Source organism: Chenopodium quinoa, unplaced genomic scaffold (genome assembly GCF_001683475.1).
Source record: "Chenopodium quinoa cultivar QQ74 unplaced genomic scaffold, ASM168347v1, whole genome shotgun sequence".
Lineage (NCBI taxonomy): Eukaryota > Viridiplantae > Streptophyta > Magnoliopsida > Caryophyllales > Amaranthaceae > Chenopodium > Chenopodium quinoa.
Genome location: NW_018743373.1, coordinates 1,013,760 through 1,034,575, shown reverse-complemented (window position 1 = coordinate 1,034,575; position 20,816 = coordinate 1,013,760). Strand labels below are relative to the sequence as shown.

General features: G+C 37.5%; 2 protein-coding genes across 2 annotated transcripts; both read right to left on the bottom strand.

Annotated features, from left to right (window-relative positions):
• Nucleotides 1-9,448: 9,448 nt before the first annotated feature.
• LOC110738120 lies at nucleotides 9,449-11,127 on the bottom strand. Its single transcript, XM_021918486.1, has 2 exons — nucleotides 10,367-11,127; nucleotides 9,449-10,105 (listed from the first exon to the last, which is right to left on the bottom strand). Exons 1-2 carry the CDS (start codon nucleotides 10,931-10,933, stop codon nucleotides 9,476-9,478), a joined length of 1,197 nt encoding a protein of 398 aa, XP_021774178.1. The 5' UTR covers nucleotides 10,934-11,127; the 3' UTR covers nucleotides 9,449-9,475.
• An 8,558-nt stretch (nucleotides 11,128-19,685) lies between these two features.
• Nucleotides 19,686-20,575, bottom strand: LOC110738167. The gene is made up of 2 exons (XM_021918541.1): nucleotides 20,279-20,575; nucleotides 19,686-19,892 (listed from the first exon to the last, which is right to left on the bottom strand). Exons 1-2 carry the CDS (start codon nucleotides 20,573-20,575, stop codon nucleotides 19,686-19,688), a joined length of 504 nt encoding a protein of 167 aa, XP_021774233.1.
• Between the last annotated feature and the right edge of the window lie 241 nt (nucleotides 20,576-20,816).

The window sequence follows — 20,816 nt, the reverse complement described above, 5'->3', positions numbered from 1 at the left end:
TTATCACCGGCTTTGGAGAAGAAACTTAAAGCAAAAAGGACTAGTTTATAGTGTTATAGTGTCATACTACGTAGAAATTTTTTATTATTTTAATACTCAATTTATAGCCTCAACAAAGTGCCCCAAAACTTTTTTTCGGAAAAAAAAAACATAAGGAAAGTGCCCCACAACTTGAATAACTCACCCATATCAATTGGATCCCAATTCAATTATATCCACCAAAATAACCAAATACGACGTACTATATGTATCTCATATTCTCATTTAAGTGGAATTTGAATTTTCCAAACTCAACTTTATATCTTTCACAAGAGAGGCAGCGAGAACTCCTTCACGGCGGCGGCGAAGAGGCGGCGCAAGTTACCGGCGAGAGAGTACTCCCATGTCTCACCTAAACGTCCATGCCCACAGCCAACGGCGACGAAGGTGCAATCCTAGATCTAAATTTTAATTTTTGCAGTTTACTGAATAATTTTTTGATTGGTGTAAATTATTTTCTAAATATATGTTTGATTGAGTATGTTTTATATTTGATTAAGTAAGGTATTCAAGTGAATTATGATTATGTTTAAGCAAGTATGCCTGATTATTTTTGGTTGTCAAATTAAATGATGGAATTATTTTCAATTTTATGTATTCGAGTTATGGTTACATTGTAACTGTTAGGTATGTTCCTTTGTAAATAATGTTGTATGTTAAAATATCTTTATTTGATGTTGAATTGAGTTAAATTAACCAAAATTTGAATGTTAATAATTCAAAAGGAAATTAAATATTTGTACTCCTTAATTAAGAACATTTTAATGTACTTTGTTTCAATTTATCTATTAGGCATGACATGAATATTATTAGGTAGGAAATTGAATAAAGTTCGAAAATGAATTAGATTGAGTATATATTTGAATAAGAAGTTAATTAAGGGACTTTTCGGTTAAATTTCTTGGAATGGGTTGGAATGGATTCTGGTTTTATTTGTTTGGTTGGGCTATTTTAGTATGGAATCTCATACGTGGGGATTCTAACTCCACCATATTCTTTTGGAATCTCATACTCACCTTCTCCCAAGTATTCATAATCCATACTACCAGTCTACCACTCAAGGATGAGGATCTATTCCATGATTAAACCAAACAACTTTAGATTGGTATGAGATATAGAATCCATAGTACCTAAGTATTAGAATCCATACCATTTCATTCCAACTTAGTGAATTAAACGACCCCTTAAATGTTTTATTTTATATTGTTATCAATAACCACCGCCATTGAAACGCTATTATATTGACTATGGTGATGACGATGACTATGACACTGCGTTATAGAGGGTTGACTGCATCCATTAGGAGGGTGAGAGAGGCAGAGAGACTCCGAGCTGCCTCAGATGTGGCTCAATTTGACTTAGGTAGTGGTACTCATAATGTATAAAAAAGCTCAATGCGCGCTGAAGCGACAAGGGCTATGTAGCGCCTAGGAGCACGTAAGGCGCGCCTCAATGTCCCTCTTTGAAGTGAGGAGCACTATATAAACAGTTAAAAAATTTGGCAGAAAATTGCTTCATGTGCGCCTCTGGTGCGCCTTATTAAAAATGCCTTACCTAGGCCTAAAAAAGTGCTTACCCCCTATTGCCTTGTGCTTCATTTTCTCTGTTGAGTCCGGTGAGGATGCTGATGAGACTGAGGGTTTCCATGGGGAGTACGAGTTGAGTGAGCTTTTGTTTTATGGTTCTCAATGTTTTAATTGGAAAGGGGCTGCCTGAATCTCTAAATGACACCTTTCTTGTTCTTATTTTGAAAGTTGATGCTCCTTAAACTGCTAGGGAATTTAAGCCCATCTCCTTATGCAATGTTTCACGCAAGATGATTACCAAAGTTAGAGTGCAAAGAAAGATTGTTCTCCCTAGATTAATCTCTCAAGCTTAGACCCATACCAGACCATACAATTTCCTGATGATTAGGATTTGCTCCGTGTTGGCATCAACTTTTACACTATTACCCCTGGAAAGACCTTGTTGGGATACGAACTAAACAAGGCACACCTCGTAGTGATGCATATGGCCACACAACAAAAGAATACTTCCCCTAGTCCTTGTTACACTTTCCTCTTAGCAATTGTGGCAACTTGAGAATACGAGAACGAGATGGTAAGTGGTGGTGGAGATTGGTGCATAAGGTTCGCCTTTTAGACTTGCCTTTTGCAGTACCATTATGTAGATCCTCTCAACTTGTTGGCATTCCACCCATACGACGGAGATGTGCTTTTCTTGCAAACACACAAATTTTACAGTGACTTCTTTTTGGAAAGACCGCTTCTAGTCTACTGCACCGGGAGGTAGCGCGAAATCGTCTTTTAGGTCAGTGGTTCTCCACGACATGGCTACTGTCAGTTTGGTTCACGCATCAAGAGATAAGTAATTTCTGTTTTATTTGTATAACAATTGTTAGAAATTCTTGATGAAAAAACAAGAAAAGAGAGGTAACGAACCTAGACACTTAGTTGAGCGAACCTAGACACCTTTGTGTTTGTAACGTATCCAGTCACCTGGTTTGAACGAACCTAGACACCTTTGTGCTTGTGACGTATCTAGTCATTTGGCTAAATGAACCTAGACACATTCATATGGCTACCATGAGTTGTTTTTCCCTAAAATACCATTACTCTAATCAGTCATCACTACAACAACAATTCCAATCTTCTCTCTTCTAAAACATGCTAAACACTATTCTTCAGTTTCTAGGCAAGTATTCTGAATTCTAGTCGGGTTTGTGAGTGCACATAAACTCCGGTGCTGTGCTTATCGTGGAGGGCAACCGCTTCTAGTCTACTGCACCGGGAGGTAGTGCAGAATCGTTTTTTAGGTTAGTGGTTCTCCACGACACGGCTACTGTCAGTTTGGTTCACGCATTAAGAGATAAGTAATTTCTGTTTTATTAGTATAACAATCTAAAAGACAATTCCGCGCGCCACTGACCTAAAAAACGATTCCGCGCTACCTCCCGATGCAGTAGACTAGAAGCTGTCGCCCTCCAGGATAAGCACGACGCCGAATTTTATGTGCACTCACAAACCCGACTGGAATTCAGAATACTTGCTCAGAAACTCAAGAATATTGTTTAGCATTTTTGAGAAGAGAGAAGATTGGAATTGTTGTTGGAGTGATGACTGATGAGAGCAATGGTATTTATAGGGAAAAACAACTTATGGTAACCATATGAATGTGCCTAGGTTCATTCAGCCAAATGACTAGATACGTCACAAATACCAAGGTGTCCAGGTTCATTCAACCAAGTGACCTGATACGTTACAAACACAAAGGTGTCTAGGTTTGTTTAACCAAGTGACTAGGTTCGTTCAACCAAGTGTCTTGGTTCGTTGCCTCTTTTTTTTTTTCAACAAGAATTTCCAACAATTGTTATACTAATAAAACATAAATTACTTATCTCTTGATGTGTGAACCGAACTGACATTAGCCGTGTCGTGGAGAACCACTAACCTAAAAGACGATTCCTCGTTACCACCTGTTGCACTAGACTAGAAGCGGTCTTTCCAAATTACTTATCTCTTGATGCGTGAACTAAACTGACAGTAGCCTTACGTGTCGTGGAGAACCACTAACCTAAAAGACGATTTTGCGCTACCTCGCGATGCAGTAGACTAGAAGCGGTCGCCCTCCGGAATAAACACGGCGCCGGAGTTTATGTGCACTTTCAAACCCGACTGGAATTTAGAATATTTGCCCTATAACTCAAGAATAGTGTTTAGCATTTTTTAGAAGAGAGAAGATTGGAATTGTTGTTGTAGTGATGACTGATGAGAGCAATGGTATTTATAAGGAAAAACAACTCATGGTAACCATACGAATGTGTCTAGGTTCATTCAGCCAAATGACTAGATACGTCACAAACACAAAGGTGTCTAGGTTCGTTCAACCAAGTGACTGGATACGTTACAAAAACAAAGGTGTCTAGGTTCGTTCAACCAAGTGACTGGATACGTTATAAACACAAAGGTGTTTAGGTTCGTTCAACCAAGTGTCTAGGTTCGTTACCTCTCTTTTCTTGTTTTTTCATCAAGAATTTCTAACAATTGTTATACTAATAAAACAGAAATTACTTATCTCTTGATGCGTGAGCCAAACTGACAGTAGCCGTGTCGTGGAGAACCACATACCTAAAAGAGGATTCCGCGCTACCTCTCGGTGGTGCAGTAGACTAGAAGCGGTCTTTTCAACAATCCCCCACATATTCGAAGATGAGGAAAAAGAAAAGAATGGATAATGATTTCTGGGCAAAACAAAACAATTGCATAAGTGTCAATGTCTCGCGACTTGAATTAACACATAGTGGACATCAAGCTATGATCCCTCACCTACCAAGTGACTTTCGTCTTGAACTCAATAGGGAGTTAGGAACCCGTCACTTTGAGCCACACAATTAAACATGTATAATATTCTGAAATTCCACGAATAAAGATGACGCCTTATGCTGCCATACGTCTAGCCTAGATTCTCATACCTCTAGAGTATAAGCCCGCGAAATACTCATAGGAAGCGGCCATACTTCCACACCTAAGTAGGCGAATCCCATCAAGTGTGAGCTATAACACACCTCCAAATATATGGATATGGGTTCATTAAGAGTCGTATGCTCAAGCTCCTTCTCATTTGTAGCTAAGCACAAAACAAACATCTAGAGATGGACAAATCAAATAAAAACTGTGCTTTCGAATTATTACATAATGTTTCCCTTTGAACTCATAGTGAGTAGGAGCTCATTACTTCACAATTCATACAACGGGCTTTAGTCTCATCTCTTCCGATGTTTCCAAAACTAGTTTTCTCATAGGCCTTTAGTTAACGGATCCGCAATGTTCTTTTCGGACTTAACATAGTCTAGTGATATCACCCCTTCAGACAACAAATTTCTAACGACTTTATGCCTCAGACGATGTGCCTCTTCTTCCTATTATAGGCATGGTTGTGTGCAACAACAATCGCAGCTTGCGAATCAAATTGAAGTGCAACTGAAGGAGCTGGCTTCCCCCGTGGAATATCTGCAAGCATGTTCCTCAACCATTCTGCCTTATGACATGCCAATTCAAGAGCAATAAACTCAGATTCCATAGTAGACCTAACAGTACAAGATTGCTTATAAGATTTCCAGGATACGACTCCACCCCCAAGGGTGACGACATAGCCACTAGTGGAGTTAACGTCATCATTATCGGATACCCAATTGGCATCACAAAAACCCTCCAAAACTCCAGGATATTTAGAGTAGTGCAATCCACAAACCATAGTACCCTTAAGGTACCTAAGCAACCTCCTTAGAGAAATCCAATGATCACTGCTTGGCTTTTATGTGTACCTGCTCAACCTAGTAACAGAATAAGCAATGTTAGGTCTAATGTAGTTCATAAGAAACATAACACTACCAATAATTCTAGTATACTCAGACTGATTAACTGGATCACCATTATTTTTCTTTAGGAGGAAACTTGGATCATATGGAGTCGTGACTGGATCGACATTAAATGAGTCAAACTTTTTAAGAAGTTTTGCAACATAGTGTGACTGATAAAGACAGATGCCATTTGGAGTCCTTTTGATTTTGACTCCTAAAATCACATCTGCCTCACCCATGTCTTTCATTTCAAAATTCAAACTCAAAAACTGTTTTGTCTCATTTATTCGATCCAAGTCAGTCCCAAAAATCAACATATCATCCACATAAAGACAAATAATTACACAACCATGATTATCATGCTTAAAATAAACATAAGAGTCACCTTCATTAAAATGAAAACCATTACCAGTCATAGTCTTATCAAACTTGTCATGGCATTGCTTTGGAGCTTGCTTAAGCCCATACAATGACTTGACTAACTTACAAACCTTGTTCTCTTGGCCCGGAACAACTAATCCTTCAGGTTGGACCATGTAAATCTCCTCATCCAAGTCACCATTCAGAAATGCAGTTTTGACATCCATTTGGTGAACAATAAGATAAAAAAATGCAAGCAAGAGCAATTAAAGTCCTAATAGTTACAATTTTAGTGATAGGGGAGTAAGTATCAAAATAATCAATGCCAAACTTTTGAGTAAAACCTCTTACCACTATCCTTGCCTTATACTTGTCTATGGATCCATTTCCGAAAAATCCATTTACAAGTAATAACCTCGTGGAAGTTCAACCAATTTCCAAGTTTTATTATTGAGAATTGATTATAATTCACTATTAATTGCTTCTTTCTAAAAAACAGCATCAACTGACCTCATTGCCTCATCAAAAGTTCTTGGATCATCTTTCAAAACAAAAATATGCACAAAATCATCATCAATTAAAGAAGATTCATAAGTAGGAAGTAATAAAATCAGGACCAAAACTGTTTTCCTTTCGTGCCCTTTTGCCTCTCCTTGGCTCCAAAACAAAATCATCATTAGTAATAGGAGCATTAGCAATTGGTAAATCAATAGAACTACAAGTATGTAATTCACTATCATTAGAAGGAGACATTTTCCAAGGAAAAATATTCTCAAAGAACTCAGCATCTCTTGCCTCAATGATATGGCCACCTACATAAGAGTTGTTAGTACCTTTAACAAAGAAACGATAAGCTGCACTTTGATAAGCATAGCCAATAAAAATAGTATCAACAATTTTAGGACTAATTTTATCCCTCTTAAAACTAGGTATGCCTACGTTTGCTAGGCACCCCCACACTTTCAAGTATTTCTGGTTTGGCGCTCGACCCTTCCATATTTCGTATGGAGTCTTGTCTAAGCTTCTTGTAAGGTACCCTGTTCAAAACATGACAAGCAAAAAGAATAGCCTCCCCCCACATGTTATTAGGAAGCCCAGAACTAACAAGCATAGAATTTATCATATTGTTTAAAGTTCTATTTTTTCTTTCAGCTATACTATTTTGTTCGGATGAATATGGAGCCGTCGTCTCATGTACAATGCCAAGTTGCTCACAAAATGCCTTAAGAGCGTCAGGGTTGTACTCACCACCCTTGTCACTCCTAACCCTCTTAATCTTTTTATCCAGTTGGTTTTCTACCTCAGCTTTATATATGAGGAACATTTCCTCAGCTTCGTCCTTAGACCCGAGAAGATAAACCATGCAAAAACGTGAACAATCATCAACAAAAGTAATGTAATACTTTTTACCCCCTCTACTTTCATGATTGTTAAAATCACCCAAGTCACTATGAACAAGTTTTAGTACTTCAGTATGTCTATCTACTGATTTAAATGGCTTCTTTGTAAATTTGATTTTAACACAAATTTGACATTTCGAAAAATCAGTGTTAGAAAAATTTGGAATCAAATTTAAGTGTTTAAGCCTTTTAATAGAATCAATATCAACGTGACCTAATCTAGCATGTCACAAAAGCATTCTTATTCATAGCGTCAACTTTAACATCAAGAGTGAAAAACCCCCCATTACGAAAGCCTTTTCCCAGAAATTCCCCATTGTGAGTAAGAACTAGTCTATCTGAATCAAAGAAGAGCTTCAGTCCAGCTTTCATGAGCAAACTGCCAGAAATTAAATTCGTGCGCATTTTTGGAACATGTAAAACATTAGTGAGGGTAAGCAATTTTCCAGAAGTGAGAGTGAGAACGATCTTCCCTTTGCCTTGGATTGAAGCAGAAGTTGAGTTGCCCATAAAGACATTTTCACCTTCAACCTTGTCATAGGTAGTGAACATGTCCTTGTTGGCGCAGATGTACCTGGTGACTCCAGTATCAACAATCCACTCAGCAGCTTTACCTATAAAGTTAGCTTCTAAAACAACAACAACAATAACGTCAGAATCCTCACTAAGATTTGCTTGAGTTTCTGGGCAAGTATTCTGAATTCCAGTCGGGTTTGTGAGTGCACATAAACTCCGGCACCGTGATTATCCTGGAGGACGACCGCTTCTAGTCTACTGCACCGGGAGGTAGCGCAGAATCGTCTTTTAGATCAGTGGTTCTCCACGATACGGCTACTGTCAGTTTGTTCACGCATCAAGAGATAAGTAATTTCTGTTTTATTAGTATAACAATTGTTGGAAATTCTTGATGAAAAAACAAAAAAAGAGAGGTAACGAAGCTAGACACTTGGTTGAACGACTATGGCTTCCAAATTCCTTATTCCTGATATGTCTAAACTAGAACCTCTTGATGGCAAGAATTATAAACGTTGGGCTATTAGGATGCGTTTTTTTGGAGCAGATTGATGTTGCATATGTTCTTGATGATATTGTTGAACCTGTTGATAAAATTGATTTGCATGAAACTGATATTAAGTTTTCTAAAGATTATAGAATCTGTAAGGGCATGTTGTTGCATTATATGTCGAATAATTTGTTGGATATATTTATGAGTTTTTATCATGCTAAGGATATTTGGGATGTTTTAGAGAAAAAATATGGGACTGATGATGCTGGTACTAAACGTTATTATGTTAGTAATTAAGTGGTTGAGTTTTCAAGTTGTTGATAATAAGCCTATTATTGATCAGATTCATGCTTATGAGAGTGTGTGCATTAATATGGCTGCCGAAGGTCTGTCTATTTGTGATACTAGCCTTGTTATTAATCTGATTGTGAAACTCCCTCCCTTTTGGAAGGATTTTCGTAACCAATTGATGCACAAAAAGAAAGACCTATGAGGAGCTTGTAGGACACCTCAAAATTGAGGAGGAAAACCGTATCAAAGACAAAGGCCCTTCTGTTTTTCCTTCCTCTTCTTCTGCCAAAGCCAACCTTGTTGAACCCAAGTCAATCAACCAGTCCAAAGCCAAAAACAGTTACCTTAAGCCTAATGGGAAGGTTCATAAGTACAAGTTTAAGGGTACCTGTTATGAGTGTGGTCTGCCTGGTCACAAGGCTAAGGATTGTAGGGTCAAGAAGAAGAATGGGCAAAGTCGAACACTTCTATGATTATCAAACGTATGCCTGCTGCTTATGAGGAACCTGGCCAGCTTATTAAAGCTCTTATGCCTCTGCTACACCCTACTCACCTCACCTCCTCCACTTCAACTAGCACCACTAGTTCACATACAGTCTCACACAACGTATGTGTGTGTGTGTGTGAGAGAGAGAGAGAGAAAGTCTATGCTCTCTCTATTATTTTCTTGTGATCTCAGTATTAACACTTTTGAATATTTTCTGATTCCATTGGTTATTAATTACATGTGCAACTTAATTGCTATTTGTATTAGATAACCTACTGCCTATTTCATAAAAGGTCAAGGTTGTAAATTTATCAAAGTGATCAAAGTGGACAGGTATTATATTTGAATTTATCTTGTAAATATTAAATATTACTTTTAACATCTCCGTGCATGTAAAACTTGTACATTGACCATTTTTTGGTTGAAACTTTTTTTTTTTTTTTTTTTTTGCGAAACAAATGAACTACAACTTTGCAATGTAGGAAGCAATATTAAAGATAGATCACTTGCTCTATCTTTATCTTGATTAATATTCACCCAAACAATGTAGAACTAATTTCCAACAATTGCTTAATACTATTAGGAGCAAATTTGCGAGCAAAAATATAACACATGTTGGTAAATTGGCCACCAATAGTACAATTATCCCTGAACCTCATATGTTGAATCAAATCTGCTGAAATATTAGACCTTGGTCCGAACATGGTAGGATGGCGGTTACCCTTCCATTCAGTCCAAGTCAAGCTCCAATTCGAGTTGCGCTCTGGATGATAACGCATAACCAAAATCTGAACATAATGTTCATCTTGGAAACTACCATGATCTCGAAACACCGAGTAATATTCATTGTCCGAAAGGATGTCTATGGATAAAACTCGGTCCATGACAACCCATTGAGGACCCTTGTACCACTGCCATCTCTTGAGGGGTGGGTCCATCTTGCCCCGCCATCTGTAAATGCTGGACTTTTCGAAGACAGGTACGATTCCTACGAAGCTCAGATTGTTCTTGATCAGTAGGTAGTCGTAGATTGTTCGGAAGTTGTACAAGGGGATGCAGGCTTCCGAGAGTAGGATGAATTTTTCGTTTGAGTGGTCTAGCATTGCTGAGGCTAGTAATCGTCTTTCAGCATCGATCATTGATATGGTTCCCCACACTACAATCTGCACTTTTAATCATTAGGAATTTAGGATTGCATATAAGAAGCTAAAGTAGCAAGTAATATTAATCAATAACCCAATCATTAAGTTATAATCTCCTAATGTCGCAACTTTGGGATATTATTTGTGAAATATAAAATATTCCAAAATTGCGAGTAATTTGGACCGGAGGTACTATTTGATGATGCATTGTAAACATCAAATATGATAAATGATCAAATTAAATCAGTGTACGTATCGTTTGGTGTAAAGGAACTTACGTACCTTGCTAGGAATCCTTCTACCATGGAAGACAGAATCCTTAGGCATAGGATCAGTGTAATTAGGATGAGTATGGATGTAAATAGAAAATTTGTCTTCATGTCCTTTAAAGAACAGCTCCCATAGAGGAGCTAAAGGCAGGGGACCTCTTGTCAAGAACAAGAAGGCAAGCTTTGGAACACGTTGAAATGGGTACTCCTGTATCTGAGGCACCATTGATGCCCGCCATAACAACTCTGCATCATCCTCTATATTATGCAGTAGTTTCTCCCCTGATTCCTCTTCGCGTAGTGGAGGCAGGAATGGAGGGGGAGGGGGAGGCGGTGATGGTGGTGTTGGAGGCGGTGATGAGGGTGTCAATGGTGTAGATGCTAACACCGCCTGAGTTACATGTGAGGATATGGATGTTGTGCATGCTGTTGCTAACAACTGATTTTGATTTGTAACATAATAAAAACTGAGGATGTAAAAACAGGATGTAATTCCAACTGACAAACCAACTACAAAGAAGATAAATTTGGACACTGAACTTGATGTTGTTTTTTGATGTTGTTGTTGATGATTTCCCATTTTTATTACATCCCAAGTTCAGAACACAAGTAATTAAACAACCTTATGAATGAATGAATTAATCGAAACGGAAGTTATTACTTAATCTAAGGAACAAAAGGGAAAAAAAAGTTGAGAAATTCTTCAACAAACACTAAAAAGCATGAGTAGAAATGTGAAGAGATAAGAACATGTAACATGTTTATATAGTCATGGATTGCTCCGTAAAAGAAGTGAAAAAAGACTTGTAATGCAATAAATCGTGAATAAGGCCAAATTTGTTGAAGAGTTTCAAGGATACCGGCCAGATCTTAAGCAACCTACACTTTATGTGAAACAAGTAAGCTAGTCAACTCCAATTCTCCTAACATATATTATTTCAGTTAGTAGGCAACAAGGCACATAATCACAAGAAGTCAATATGTTATTAAACTTAATATAATATGTATTAAGGGTATGACTCGTTAGTCGTTATGATTAGTGGAAAGCTTAATGAGAAGCTCTATCCCAACTATCTTCAATGGGGTTTGATTTGTAAATGGATGATGTTAGTATGGGTAGTATTAAATAACGTTCACTTACCATTTCAATCAGAGAGCGGGGGATAGCTCAAGTAGTTAGAGCTTTCCTCTTGATTCCAAGAAATCTTGAGATCAATTCTATTCACTGGTTTTTGTGGCTCTCTAAACACCATAAAAACTTATCATTTTAATCAATTATTATTACGATGTTAATACAGGTCGTAATAAAACTTAAGATTTTTTTTATTTTTATTATTATTTTTTATAAATGGAGTAATAAAAATTAAGAATTAAGGTACACACCACCAAAATTTGTATGTACATCAAGGTGGTGTTTGTAATTCAAAACTTGGCTTTAGCCATTTAATATAAATACTATCTTTCTCTTTGTGTTAAAAAAAATAATAAATAAAAAAATAACAATGACAATTGTATGTGTTTGGTCCATGGGCACCTTGAGCCAATTTTTTGTTGACTTTTTCCTAGCAATGCGTTGTGAAATTTTATATGATATGATAGTTAGAGCGGAATTGAGGATCAAATGAAGTCAAAGTCTTCAACTTGGAGAGGAAGCCATTTATTGACTTTATGAATCATGGCTTACACAATATTCTAGTCTTTGGTACTCCCTTTATGTTTATATAATACAAGTGGTGGTTTCAAAAAAAAAAAAATTAAATAAAAATTACTAGTGGCGGTTTCAAAAAAATAAATACTACCTCCGGTCCAAATTACTCGTAACTTTGGGGTATTATTTGTGAGATATAAAATATTCCAAAGTTGCGAGTAATTTGGACCGGAGGTAGTAATACAAGTGGTACACTTTGATTGGGACGTAGATTTAGGCAATTTAATTAAATTAAATAAATTAGATTTAGGCAATTTAATTGACTTAAATAAATTAAGAGGTAAAGGTAGTTCGAATTTTATAATATTGCGAAAGAAAGATTGTGGGGTTATTAGTTTATTGAAAAGTAATGAACGTGAGTGGGGGAAAACAGTAGTGGATTTAGGTGAAGATCATGAGAGGAGAAAGATATACTCCGTGATATTATAATGTAATTTTTGTATGCCAAAAAAAAGAAAAAAGATAAAAGAAAAAGTGTAACACGTACTTATTAAAACACAACCGTAATAATTAATGTGTAATACTTATTAAGATATAGAGGGGGTATGTCCTTTTAGCTAATGTATGTTTAAATTTCAAATATTGTCACTTCTATAATGAGTAATAAATCTTTTCACAAAAAGTTCACAATTAGGGGCTACCTGGAATGGGTGTAATGGGAGGGGAAAAATTACATGAGTAATAATTCTGAATTTTTTTAAAGTTTGGATCTAGGGTAATTAATCAGTGGGGTAATCTATTTCCCTAAAAATGGGGTTAATAATTACCCACCTCCCCCCTAGCATAAAAATTTTCCCTGTAACAATTCCTCTTCTATACTGCATCTTCTGTTCCTCCTTCACCTTCATATCCCTCTACCCAATTGAAGTTGTTGCCGCCATTATAGCCGCCTGGTGGAAGCTACTTGCCGCCATAGCTCATCAATTCTGGTGAATTACGAACAAGTATCTTGAATTGGACCCACTGGTTGAAAAGATAGTTGAACAAATGGTTAGGGCTTTTGATCCTTCAAGTGAGATGATGCTCGTGGTGGTCTCAAGTTTATCAACGATATGGTGGTTGCTGCTGATTGCCATGAATTGGTGGTCTTTACCCTAGGATTGTTGCCAAACCTCAGAAAATGAATTATTACTCTCTAAATCAATGCTCAAGTAGAATCTCACCCGTTAGATATTACCCCCTTCATTATTTCTAGAATTCCAGGCATGCCCTTAGGTATACTTGTACTAGTTTTTGGAACACTTTATGATTAATAATACGAAATAGTTCCTTTAGTCACTTTCCAATCATTTATTCCGAATATGAGAATCGAAGTGAAGTTTTATGTATGATATAATTTTCCAATCCGTATTAATATGATTTGGTAATTCATATCCATTAGTATTTAAGTTAGTATTATATGTTGATAATTGTTTCCCATCTTAGGTTATTTTAAATTTGTATACAGGGGGAGCTCATTGAGCGATTGCTCAAGGACCCCTTTTGTAGGGCTCACATATTTTTTTTAACACCTTTATTATTATTATTATTATTATTATTATTATTATTATATTATTATTATTATTATTATTATTTTTACAAAAAAAAAAAAAAAAAAAAAAAAACTGGTAATAAATTTATGTATAGTAAACTTGTAGAGTTGTAGTTTTAATCACAAGTAAGTTTCCAACATATTTATATTCCATAGTGTCTTTAAGCGAATGGCGAGTGAGAGCGAGCGAGAGAAGATCCTATCGAGCGAAGCAAATGACCTCCTTCAAAGGTCGAATAAAAAATTCAAAAGAGATCAATCGAAGAGAGAGGAGATTCAGGAAACAAATAGAATGGAAATTTCGGAAGAAATTACTATGGAAGACTTATCGATGGTGCCTGATACTATGGTGGGCCGTCGTCGAGCCTACCAAAGATAAAAGTCTTATCTTGGTCTCACTAGCTAGTAGCAAGAGTAAGAAAGGGTCGAACCCAAGGAGGCGTTGAATCAACCACCGAGATACTACCGTTTAAATAAGCTAAATGAAGTCAATATTGGGTTGATTTTGTGTAACATGAACTAATTCAAATCAACTAAGACTAAGGGGTGATTAACAATATTTAGAGGATTCTAGGTTGGGGATATACCACTCAACTTCATCACAAATCACAAATATCATGTAGCAAACAATGGTGAATTAAGGGGATTAAGTATTAAAGCATAATCAGGATGACAGAAACATTCCCTTGACTGGAAATTCCTATTCTCATGGCATTTCAAGTCAATTAAGCACAAGAGAGCTAACTCAAGTTCATCTCTCGATCCTTCGTTGAGAAAGCTTGCATAATAGTTCTAGCAATGGTCATATACAAGAACTAAGCAATTAAACCACTTAAGCTCAATAATTAACACCCAATAATTACCAAATTAACACATGCAACAAGCAATTACTGACTACATTGAAGGTTTTACCCAAACCCTAGAAAATTATACTACTCACAAACCATTGAGATTAAAGCAATTAAGGTTTTCAAGCTACTCATGAACAACATTCAAACTAAAGATTAAGCTAATTAACAATCTAAGCAAACAAGAATTAAGCAAGATAATTAACAAACAAAGCAATTAAAATGGAAGAGAAGAGTAAGAAAAGTTACTAGAAGCTTCAACTTTGAATAACAATGGTGGAACTTGTCTTCTACAATGATTGAGATTGAAATTTCAAAGCTAATAATTAAAATCTAACTAATGATTTGAGAATATTTGTGTTTCTAAGATTACAAACTAAGAAAAAGCTCTAAAAATTTGGATACCGTACAAAAGAGCTAAGGGGAGTATTTATATGACCCCCCCAAATAAAAAGGACGAAGAAAACAAGAGTCGGGCTTGTCTGCAGGTTAGCACGGATGTGCCAGGCTCGGCACGGACGTGCAGCTTAAGCAGCTCGTACGTGTCACCTATTGCACGGCCGTGCATAGCAAGTTAGAAGCTCAGATTTGGCCTGAGAAAGACGCACAGACGTGCAACCTTAAGCACGGCCGTGCTTGGAGTCATGCACGGACGTGATGCACTCTTGCACGTCCGTGCAGGCTCTGGCAGAAAGTTAGAGCTTGCTGGAACACCCCTGCACGGACGTGCAGGATGTGGCACGACCGTGCAGGGTCTCTTAGGCCCTATTCTTCACCTTTTCTTTGGTTTTGCTCCTTTGTCTCGGCTTTTAACCTCAGTCTATCATCCACATGTGCTCCAAAATGGTCGTCTTTGGACCTAAGAACTCAACAAAAACATTAACAACCCATGAAGCAAAGGACACACACAAAAATGCACGATAATAGAGTAAAAGTGAACCAAAACATCAATTTGTCAAGTAAACAAGGTTCAAAATCGCCCTAAAATCATATTGAATAACAAGTTATCAAATCGCCCCAAGCTAAGCTTTTGCTAGTCCTCGAGCAAAACAAATATGTCAAAACAAGAAGGAAGATTACTTGCTAATGATCAAAGCAAGGAGATGAATTAAAGAGGAAACACAAAAATACAAATCCACATGGTAATAACCATAGTCACTTTTAGCACAAGTGAAAAGCAGTTTTTATCTCGTGAGGGTTTCCATTGAGCTTAACCCACAACTCACAAAAATCACATCATCACTATCAAAGTAATCAACACACCAAAACCAATGTTTTTATTTCCCAAGTCGACTCATCGGGATATAAATCACAAGCAAGACAAATGAGCAACTTTCAAGAATTACTAATCATACAAATGTGCACATGAGTTGGGGGTAGAGAGGAGAACTAAGCAAGTTTGCAATAGGATACTTCTTTAGACCTTTACTAGTTCATTAGAGCACATCCAAATATTCCAAGTTGAACAAGTCTTCTTTCGGTTATAAAATCTCAAAATGCAAGTCCACCTCCAAAAATGCCACTCCCAAGCCCCATTAACTACACTCTAAGTCAATAATTACACAAAAAAAAATATCAAAATAGACAATGTGTGGGAGGCATCCACAAGTTGACCTCAAGATTAGAAAAAGTGAAAATTTTGAGAATTTTAGAGGAGTTTTTGTTCCCTTTTTCTTTTTTCTATATTTGTTTTTTTTTCTTTTTTTTTTAACATATATTACCCTCGTCTCTTTTAACTGCGAGTGGCTTTTGCTTTTATTCGAAACATGTGGCTTATCATGCCACTTATTACATAAGATACAAATAGAACCAATTCCCTAATAGAGGTTCATTTCGGGAAGGAAAGGGGGCACACCAAGGGCATAAGTGATCGCAAAATTATATCCTACTTTGGGCAAATTTGACAATATCCTATGCTAGATGTGCAATTGAGCATTCATCGGTTTTCATTTCATTTCATATACTCTAATGCAATCAAGATTAATGGACCTCTAAATGACCCCAACTCTTGCACACACCCTTCTAAAATAACTTTTACTCATCATTCAAGAGTCTAGCAAGCAAAACATATAAGCATTGTCATTTGAGTCTCATCCTTGTTTTTTTTTTTTTTTTTTTTTTTTTTTTTTTTTTTTTGTTACTAGTTACTAGAAAGCGAGAATAATTACAAAGTTAAGCTAAACAAAGCTAAGCATAAAAATAAAGCATAACTATACATCTAAATAAAGAGAGAGGAGAAGTATTCACAAGTTAAGAGATTTGAATCTAGGGTGTTGGATTTCAAAGGGAGCAATTTTGGATTTAAGGGATTTGGATTTTAGGGGAAAGGAACAAACAACATGCAAAATCAACACTATAAACACAAGAACATAAATAAACCAACACATGAGCCAATGACTCCCCCAAGCTATCATGAACATTGTCCTCAATGTTAAAACAATATAAGCACAAGAGGAGGGCAAAAGGAATACTAACTCATTGGCTCGGGCCGCCTTGGGAGCTTGAGCCCCCGGGGTACCACTGTCGATACATGTTTCGGAATTCACCCAATTCCGACCGAAGACCGTCGAACCTTGTCCTCATATTGTCGTAGGAGGACCTCATGTCTTCGTGAGACCTTCTCATAGTCTCAAATTCGGTTGACATGCGGGTGAAATCCGTATTCATTAGCTGAATCTGCTGCTCGAATGAAAGGGGTGGGTTGTCCTCACCCACACCTTGACCTTAGTACCCTTGTTTTTTCTCATGTTGCTATTAATAGAATTGTTGTTGTTGGAATTGTTGTTGTTGTTGTTGTTCTTCTTCTTCTTCTTCTTCTTCTTCTTCTTCTTCTTCTTCTTCTTCTTCTTATTCTTGCTGTTGTGGCTGTTGTTTCCCTTCTTCCTCTTCATCGGGAAGCCATGGGAGGTCCCTCTCAAAGACCTAGTTGCTCTCGTCGGTAATGAATGTCTTCTCTAGTCAGGATGGTAGGCATAAGGTCGCCCACTTGCATACCACAAGTATGGGTGTGCCCCTTCTGCGTCCACGACCCATCTCACGGTCCTCAACGATTGCATATCAAGCTGTGTCGGCCCTAGACAAACCTCCTCATCTGCAAAATCAAGATTAAGAGCAGCAGCAATAATAGTGATCATGCCACCTGTGGTGATGTTGTCGGACCCTGTGGCAACATCCTCTAGGTGGTCAACTAGCCAAAACCCTACATCCAAGGTTGTGATGCCCTCACTCAAGTGCCAAAGGAAGTAAAGCTCCCTTGTGGACACTACCCAAGAGCTATCCCCCCTAACAAAAGTCGTGTTTGTCGTAGTCCGCTGAGAAAGCCTAAAGCCAGGGTGGATAATAGTCGTGGCCTTATCAGTCCTAGGGTTGTACTCGAAAAGGCTTGTGATTTTTCTCCAAAATTCACCCGCATTGTAATTACGAGGGTAGCTATCCCTTGGACCTATGGTTCTGGTCGTGGGCCACCCAAAGACTTGATTTATCCTCCTTATTGTCAAGTTATGTAGGGAATTCATGAGTTGGAAGGTAATGCGGCGGGGGGTTTTGTTGGTGTCTCGTTGCACTTGGAGGGTAGAAAGGAACTCGAGGGTTAGTCTCTTGTAGGTCGGTGCATGCAATCCTAACCAAGACCCTAGGCCGGAGCCCTCAAACAACATCCTCACATCATCCCCTTACCCCTAATTCGTTGGCCACATCATCATTGTAAAATTTAGTCGACCTAATTCTCCTCAGCTCCTACTATTTCTAATAAAATTATTCAAAAAGGTCTGGTCATTAAAGATTATTCACATTGTATCCACTTGTGGTGGATCAACGAGGGGAGGATGAGAAGGGTTACGATACCTAGCATAGGTGTTTCTAGGTCGGTTTCTTCTAAACATACTCGGTCTTTATGCAATGCTATCAAACAAATCAAGACAAGATAATCGTCACACAACTACACAAAGAAACTAGGTCCACTTAGTTCACAAATCAAAGCTCAAACAAGGCCAACAAACACAACTCAATCAGGCCAAACTAGTGCACCAATGCAATTCACAACAATTTCAAGCTCTGAGTCCACCACCTAAACAAGGCAAGCAAATCACCAAACAACCAAGACAACCTCAATAATGCAATTCATAATAATTTCAACACTATTTTCACGCACTATTATCAAGCAAATCAACACAACAATTCACTTAAGCAAGCATGTTCTTCATTCACAAAAATCAATCCCTCAATTCTAAACTTACTTACAAAATTTCAATTCTCACAACATTTACCAAACCCCTTTAAATTCAGAAATTCTTGACAATTATCAACTATCATTAACTCACAACTAATTCAAACAAACTTTTCCAAGCAACTACATGCAAAAATTCAAGAATTTAAGCATAAAATTAGTGAAAGGAAGGAACAAATATACCAAACGTGATGTGGGTGTAAAACCCGCAAATGAACCTCCCTAAGCTTCCTTGTGCTTGCTTGAGCTTACTCCTTCAACCAATTTCTTGAATTTCAACCCACAAAGAAAACCCCCAATTTGTTTTTTTTTATGTTAGGGTTTGAGAAATTGGGTATTTTTTTGGGTTTAAATGTGGAAAAGGAGTAGTAGTTTGTGATTTAGAATGAAAAGGAGTGAAGATGTTGGAGAAATTTGTTGAATTTTGGTGTGATTTTGGGTGTTTGAGGGGAATTGAGTGAGTAATAAGGAGGAGGAAAGGAGTTTAGATAGAGAAAGAGGAGGAGGGTCGTGGAGTGAAAAAGGGATTTGTGAATTTTTTTTAGCTTTAAGCCGTGTTGCATACACGGATTTTTGAGGCTGCACGGACGTGCAGTCTCAGACAACAGCAAAAATGTTTCTGACTCAAGTGACACGTCTGTGCCAAACCTCAAAATTCAAAAATCAACTTTCTGCCTGCCTTGCACGGACGTGCGATGTTATGCACGTCTGTGCAGACCTGATGCTGTACGGAATTCACTTTATATATATATATATATATAATAAGGCATAATAATAATAATAATTAAATTATTATTATCACCATTATTATTATGATTATTATTATACCTACTACTTTACTTCCAAGGATGTTTTTCTTACTTCCTCTTCATCAATACCTACAAAAGATATTAAGAGAAAGGTTAGTAATAATAAAAATTATGGAAAGGATATAATAGTTTATGAGATAGGGGGTTGGGAAACTCAGGTTGCCATCCGGAAGCGCTCTTTTAACGTCACTAGCTTGACGGCATTGCGGGATCAACGAGAGTAAAGAACATCAAACTCATCAAGGTGAACAACCTTGGCTTCTTCATGCACAAAACCGTCAAAGTATGCCTTAAGCCTTTGGCCATTCACTTTGAACGGTTCACCATTATCATTTGATATTTCAATTGCACCATATGGAAACATCTTCTTAATGGAAAAAGGTCCACTCCATCTTGACTTAAGCTTACCCGGAAACAACTTCAACCGGGAATTGAATAGTAGGACCTTGTCACCTTCTTTAAATTTCCTTTTTCTAATATACTTGTCATGCTAAGCCTTGGTCTTTTCTTTGTAGATCTGTGCACTCCCATATGCATCCAACCTTAATTCTTCCAAGGCATGGATGTCAAGCAACCTCTTTTCACCGGCACTTTGAAGGTCGAAATTCAATGTTTTGATAGCTCAATGAGCACGATGCTCAAGTTCTACCGGCAAATGGCATGACTTCCCATAAACAAGATTGTATGGTGTGGTGCCAATGGGTGATTTGAATGCGGTGCGGTAGGCCCATAGAGTATCATCAAGTTTTGTAGATCAAAATCTTTCCTAGACTTATCCACCGTGTTCTCAAGAATCATTTTTACCTCCCGATTTGAAATTTCGGCTTGGCCACTTGTTTGTGGGTGGTAAGCCAAAGACACCTTGTGCTTCACACCATATCTCACAAGGAGAGCTTGAAAGGACCACTTTGCAAAATGTGAACCTCCATCACGAATAATGGTACGTGACACCCCGAACCTTGGGAAAATCACTCTTTTGAAGAGCTTGACCACCACTTTAGCATCATTAGTAGGAGATGCAACCGCTTCTACCCACTTTGACACATAATCAACGACCACAAGAATGAACTCATTCCCAAAAGAGTTTGGGAAAGGCCCCATAAAATCAATGTCCCATACATCGAAAATCTCTAGCTAAAGAATGTTGTTCAAAGGCATCTCACTTCTTCTTGAAATATTACCGGTTCTTTAACACTAGTCACAAGCTTTCACTACACCCCACACATCTTTGAACATTGTAGGCCAATAAAAACCACATTGTAAGATTTTCGCCAAAGTTTTGTTAGCACTAATATGCCCTCCACAAGGTGAGGAATGGCACATTGTGATAACATCTTCAATT

Excerpts from the sequence above, each read along its gene's own strand:
- LOC110738167 (XM_021918541.1), bottom strand. The coding sequence starts at position 20,575 with ATGGGGCCTTTCCCAAACTCTTTTGGGAATGAGTTCATTCTTGTGGTC. Across the intron at positions 19,893-20,278 it reads CCGAAATTTCAAATCGGGAG|TTGTTTCCGGGTAAGCTTAA; the intron begins GTAAAAATGATT and ends TCCCGGTTGAAG.
- LOC110738120 (XM_021918486.1), bottom strand. The coding sequence starts at position 10,933 with ATGGGAAATCATCAACAACAACATCAAAAAACAACATCAAGTTCAGTG. Across the intron at positions 10,106-10,366 it reads GTAGAAGGATTCCTAGCAAG|ATTGTAGTGTGGGGAACCAT; the intron begins GTACGTAAGTTC and ends TTAAAAGTGCAG.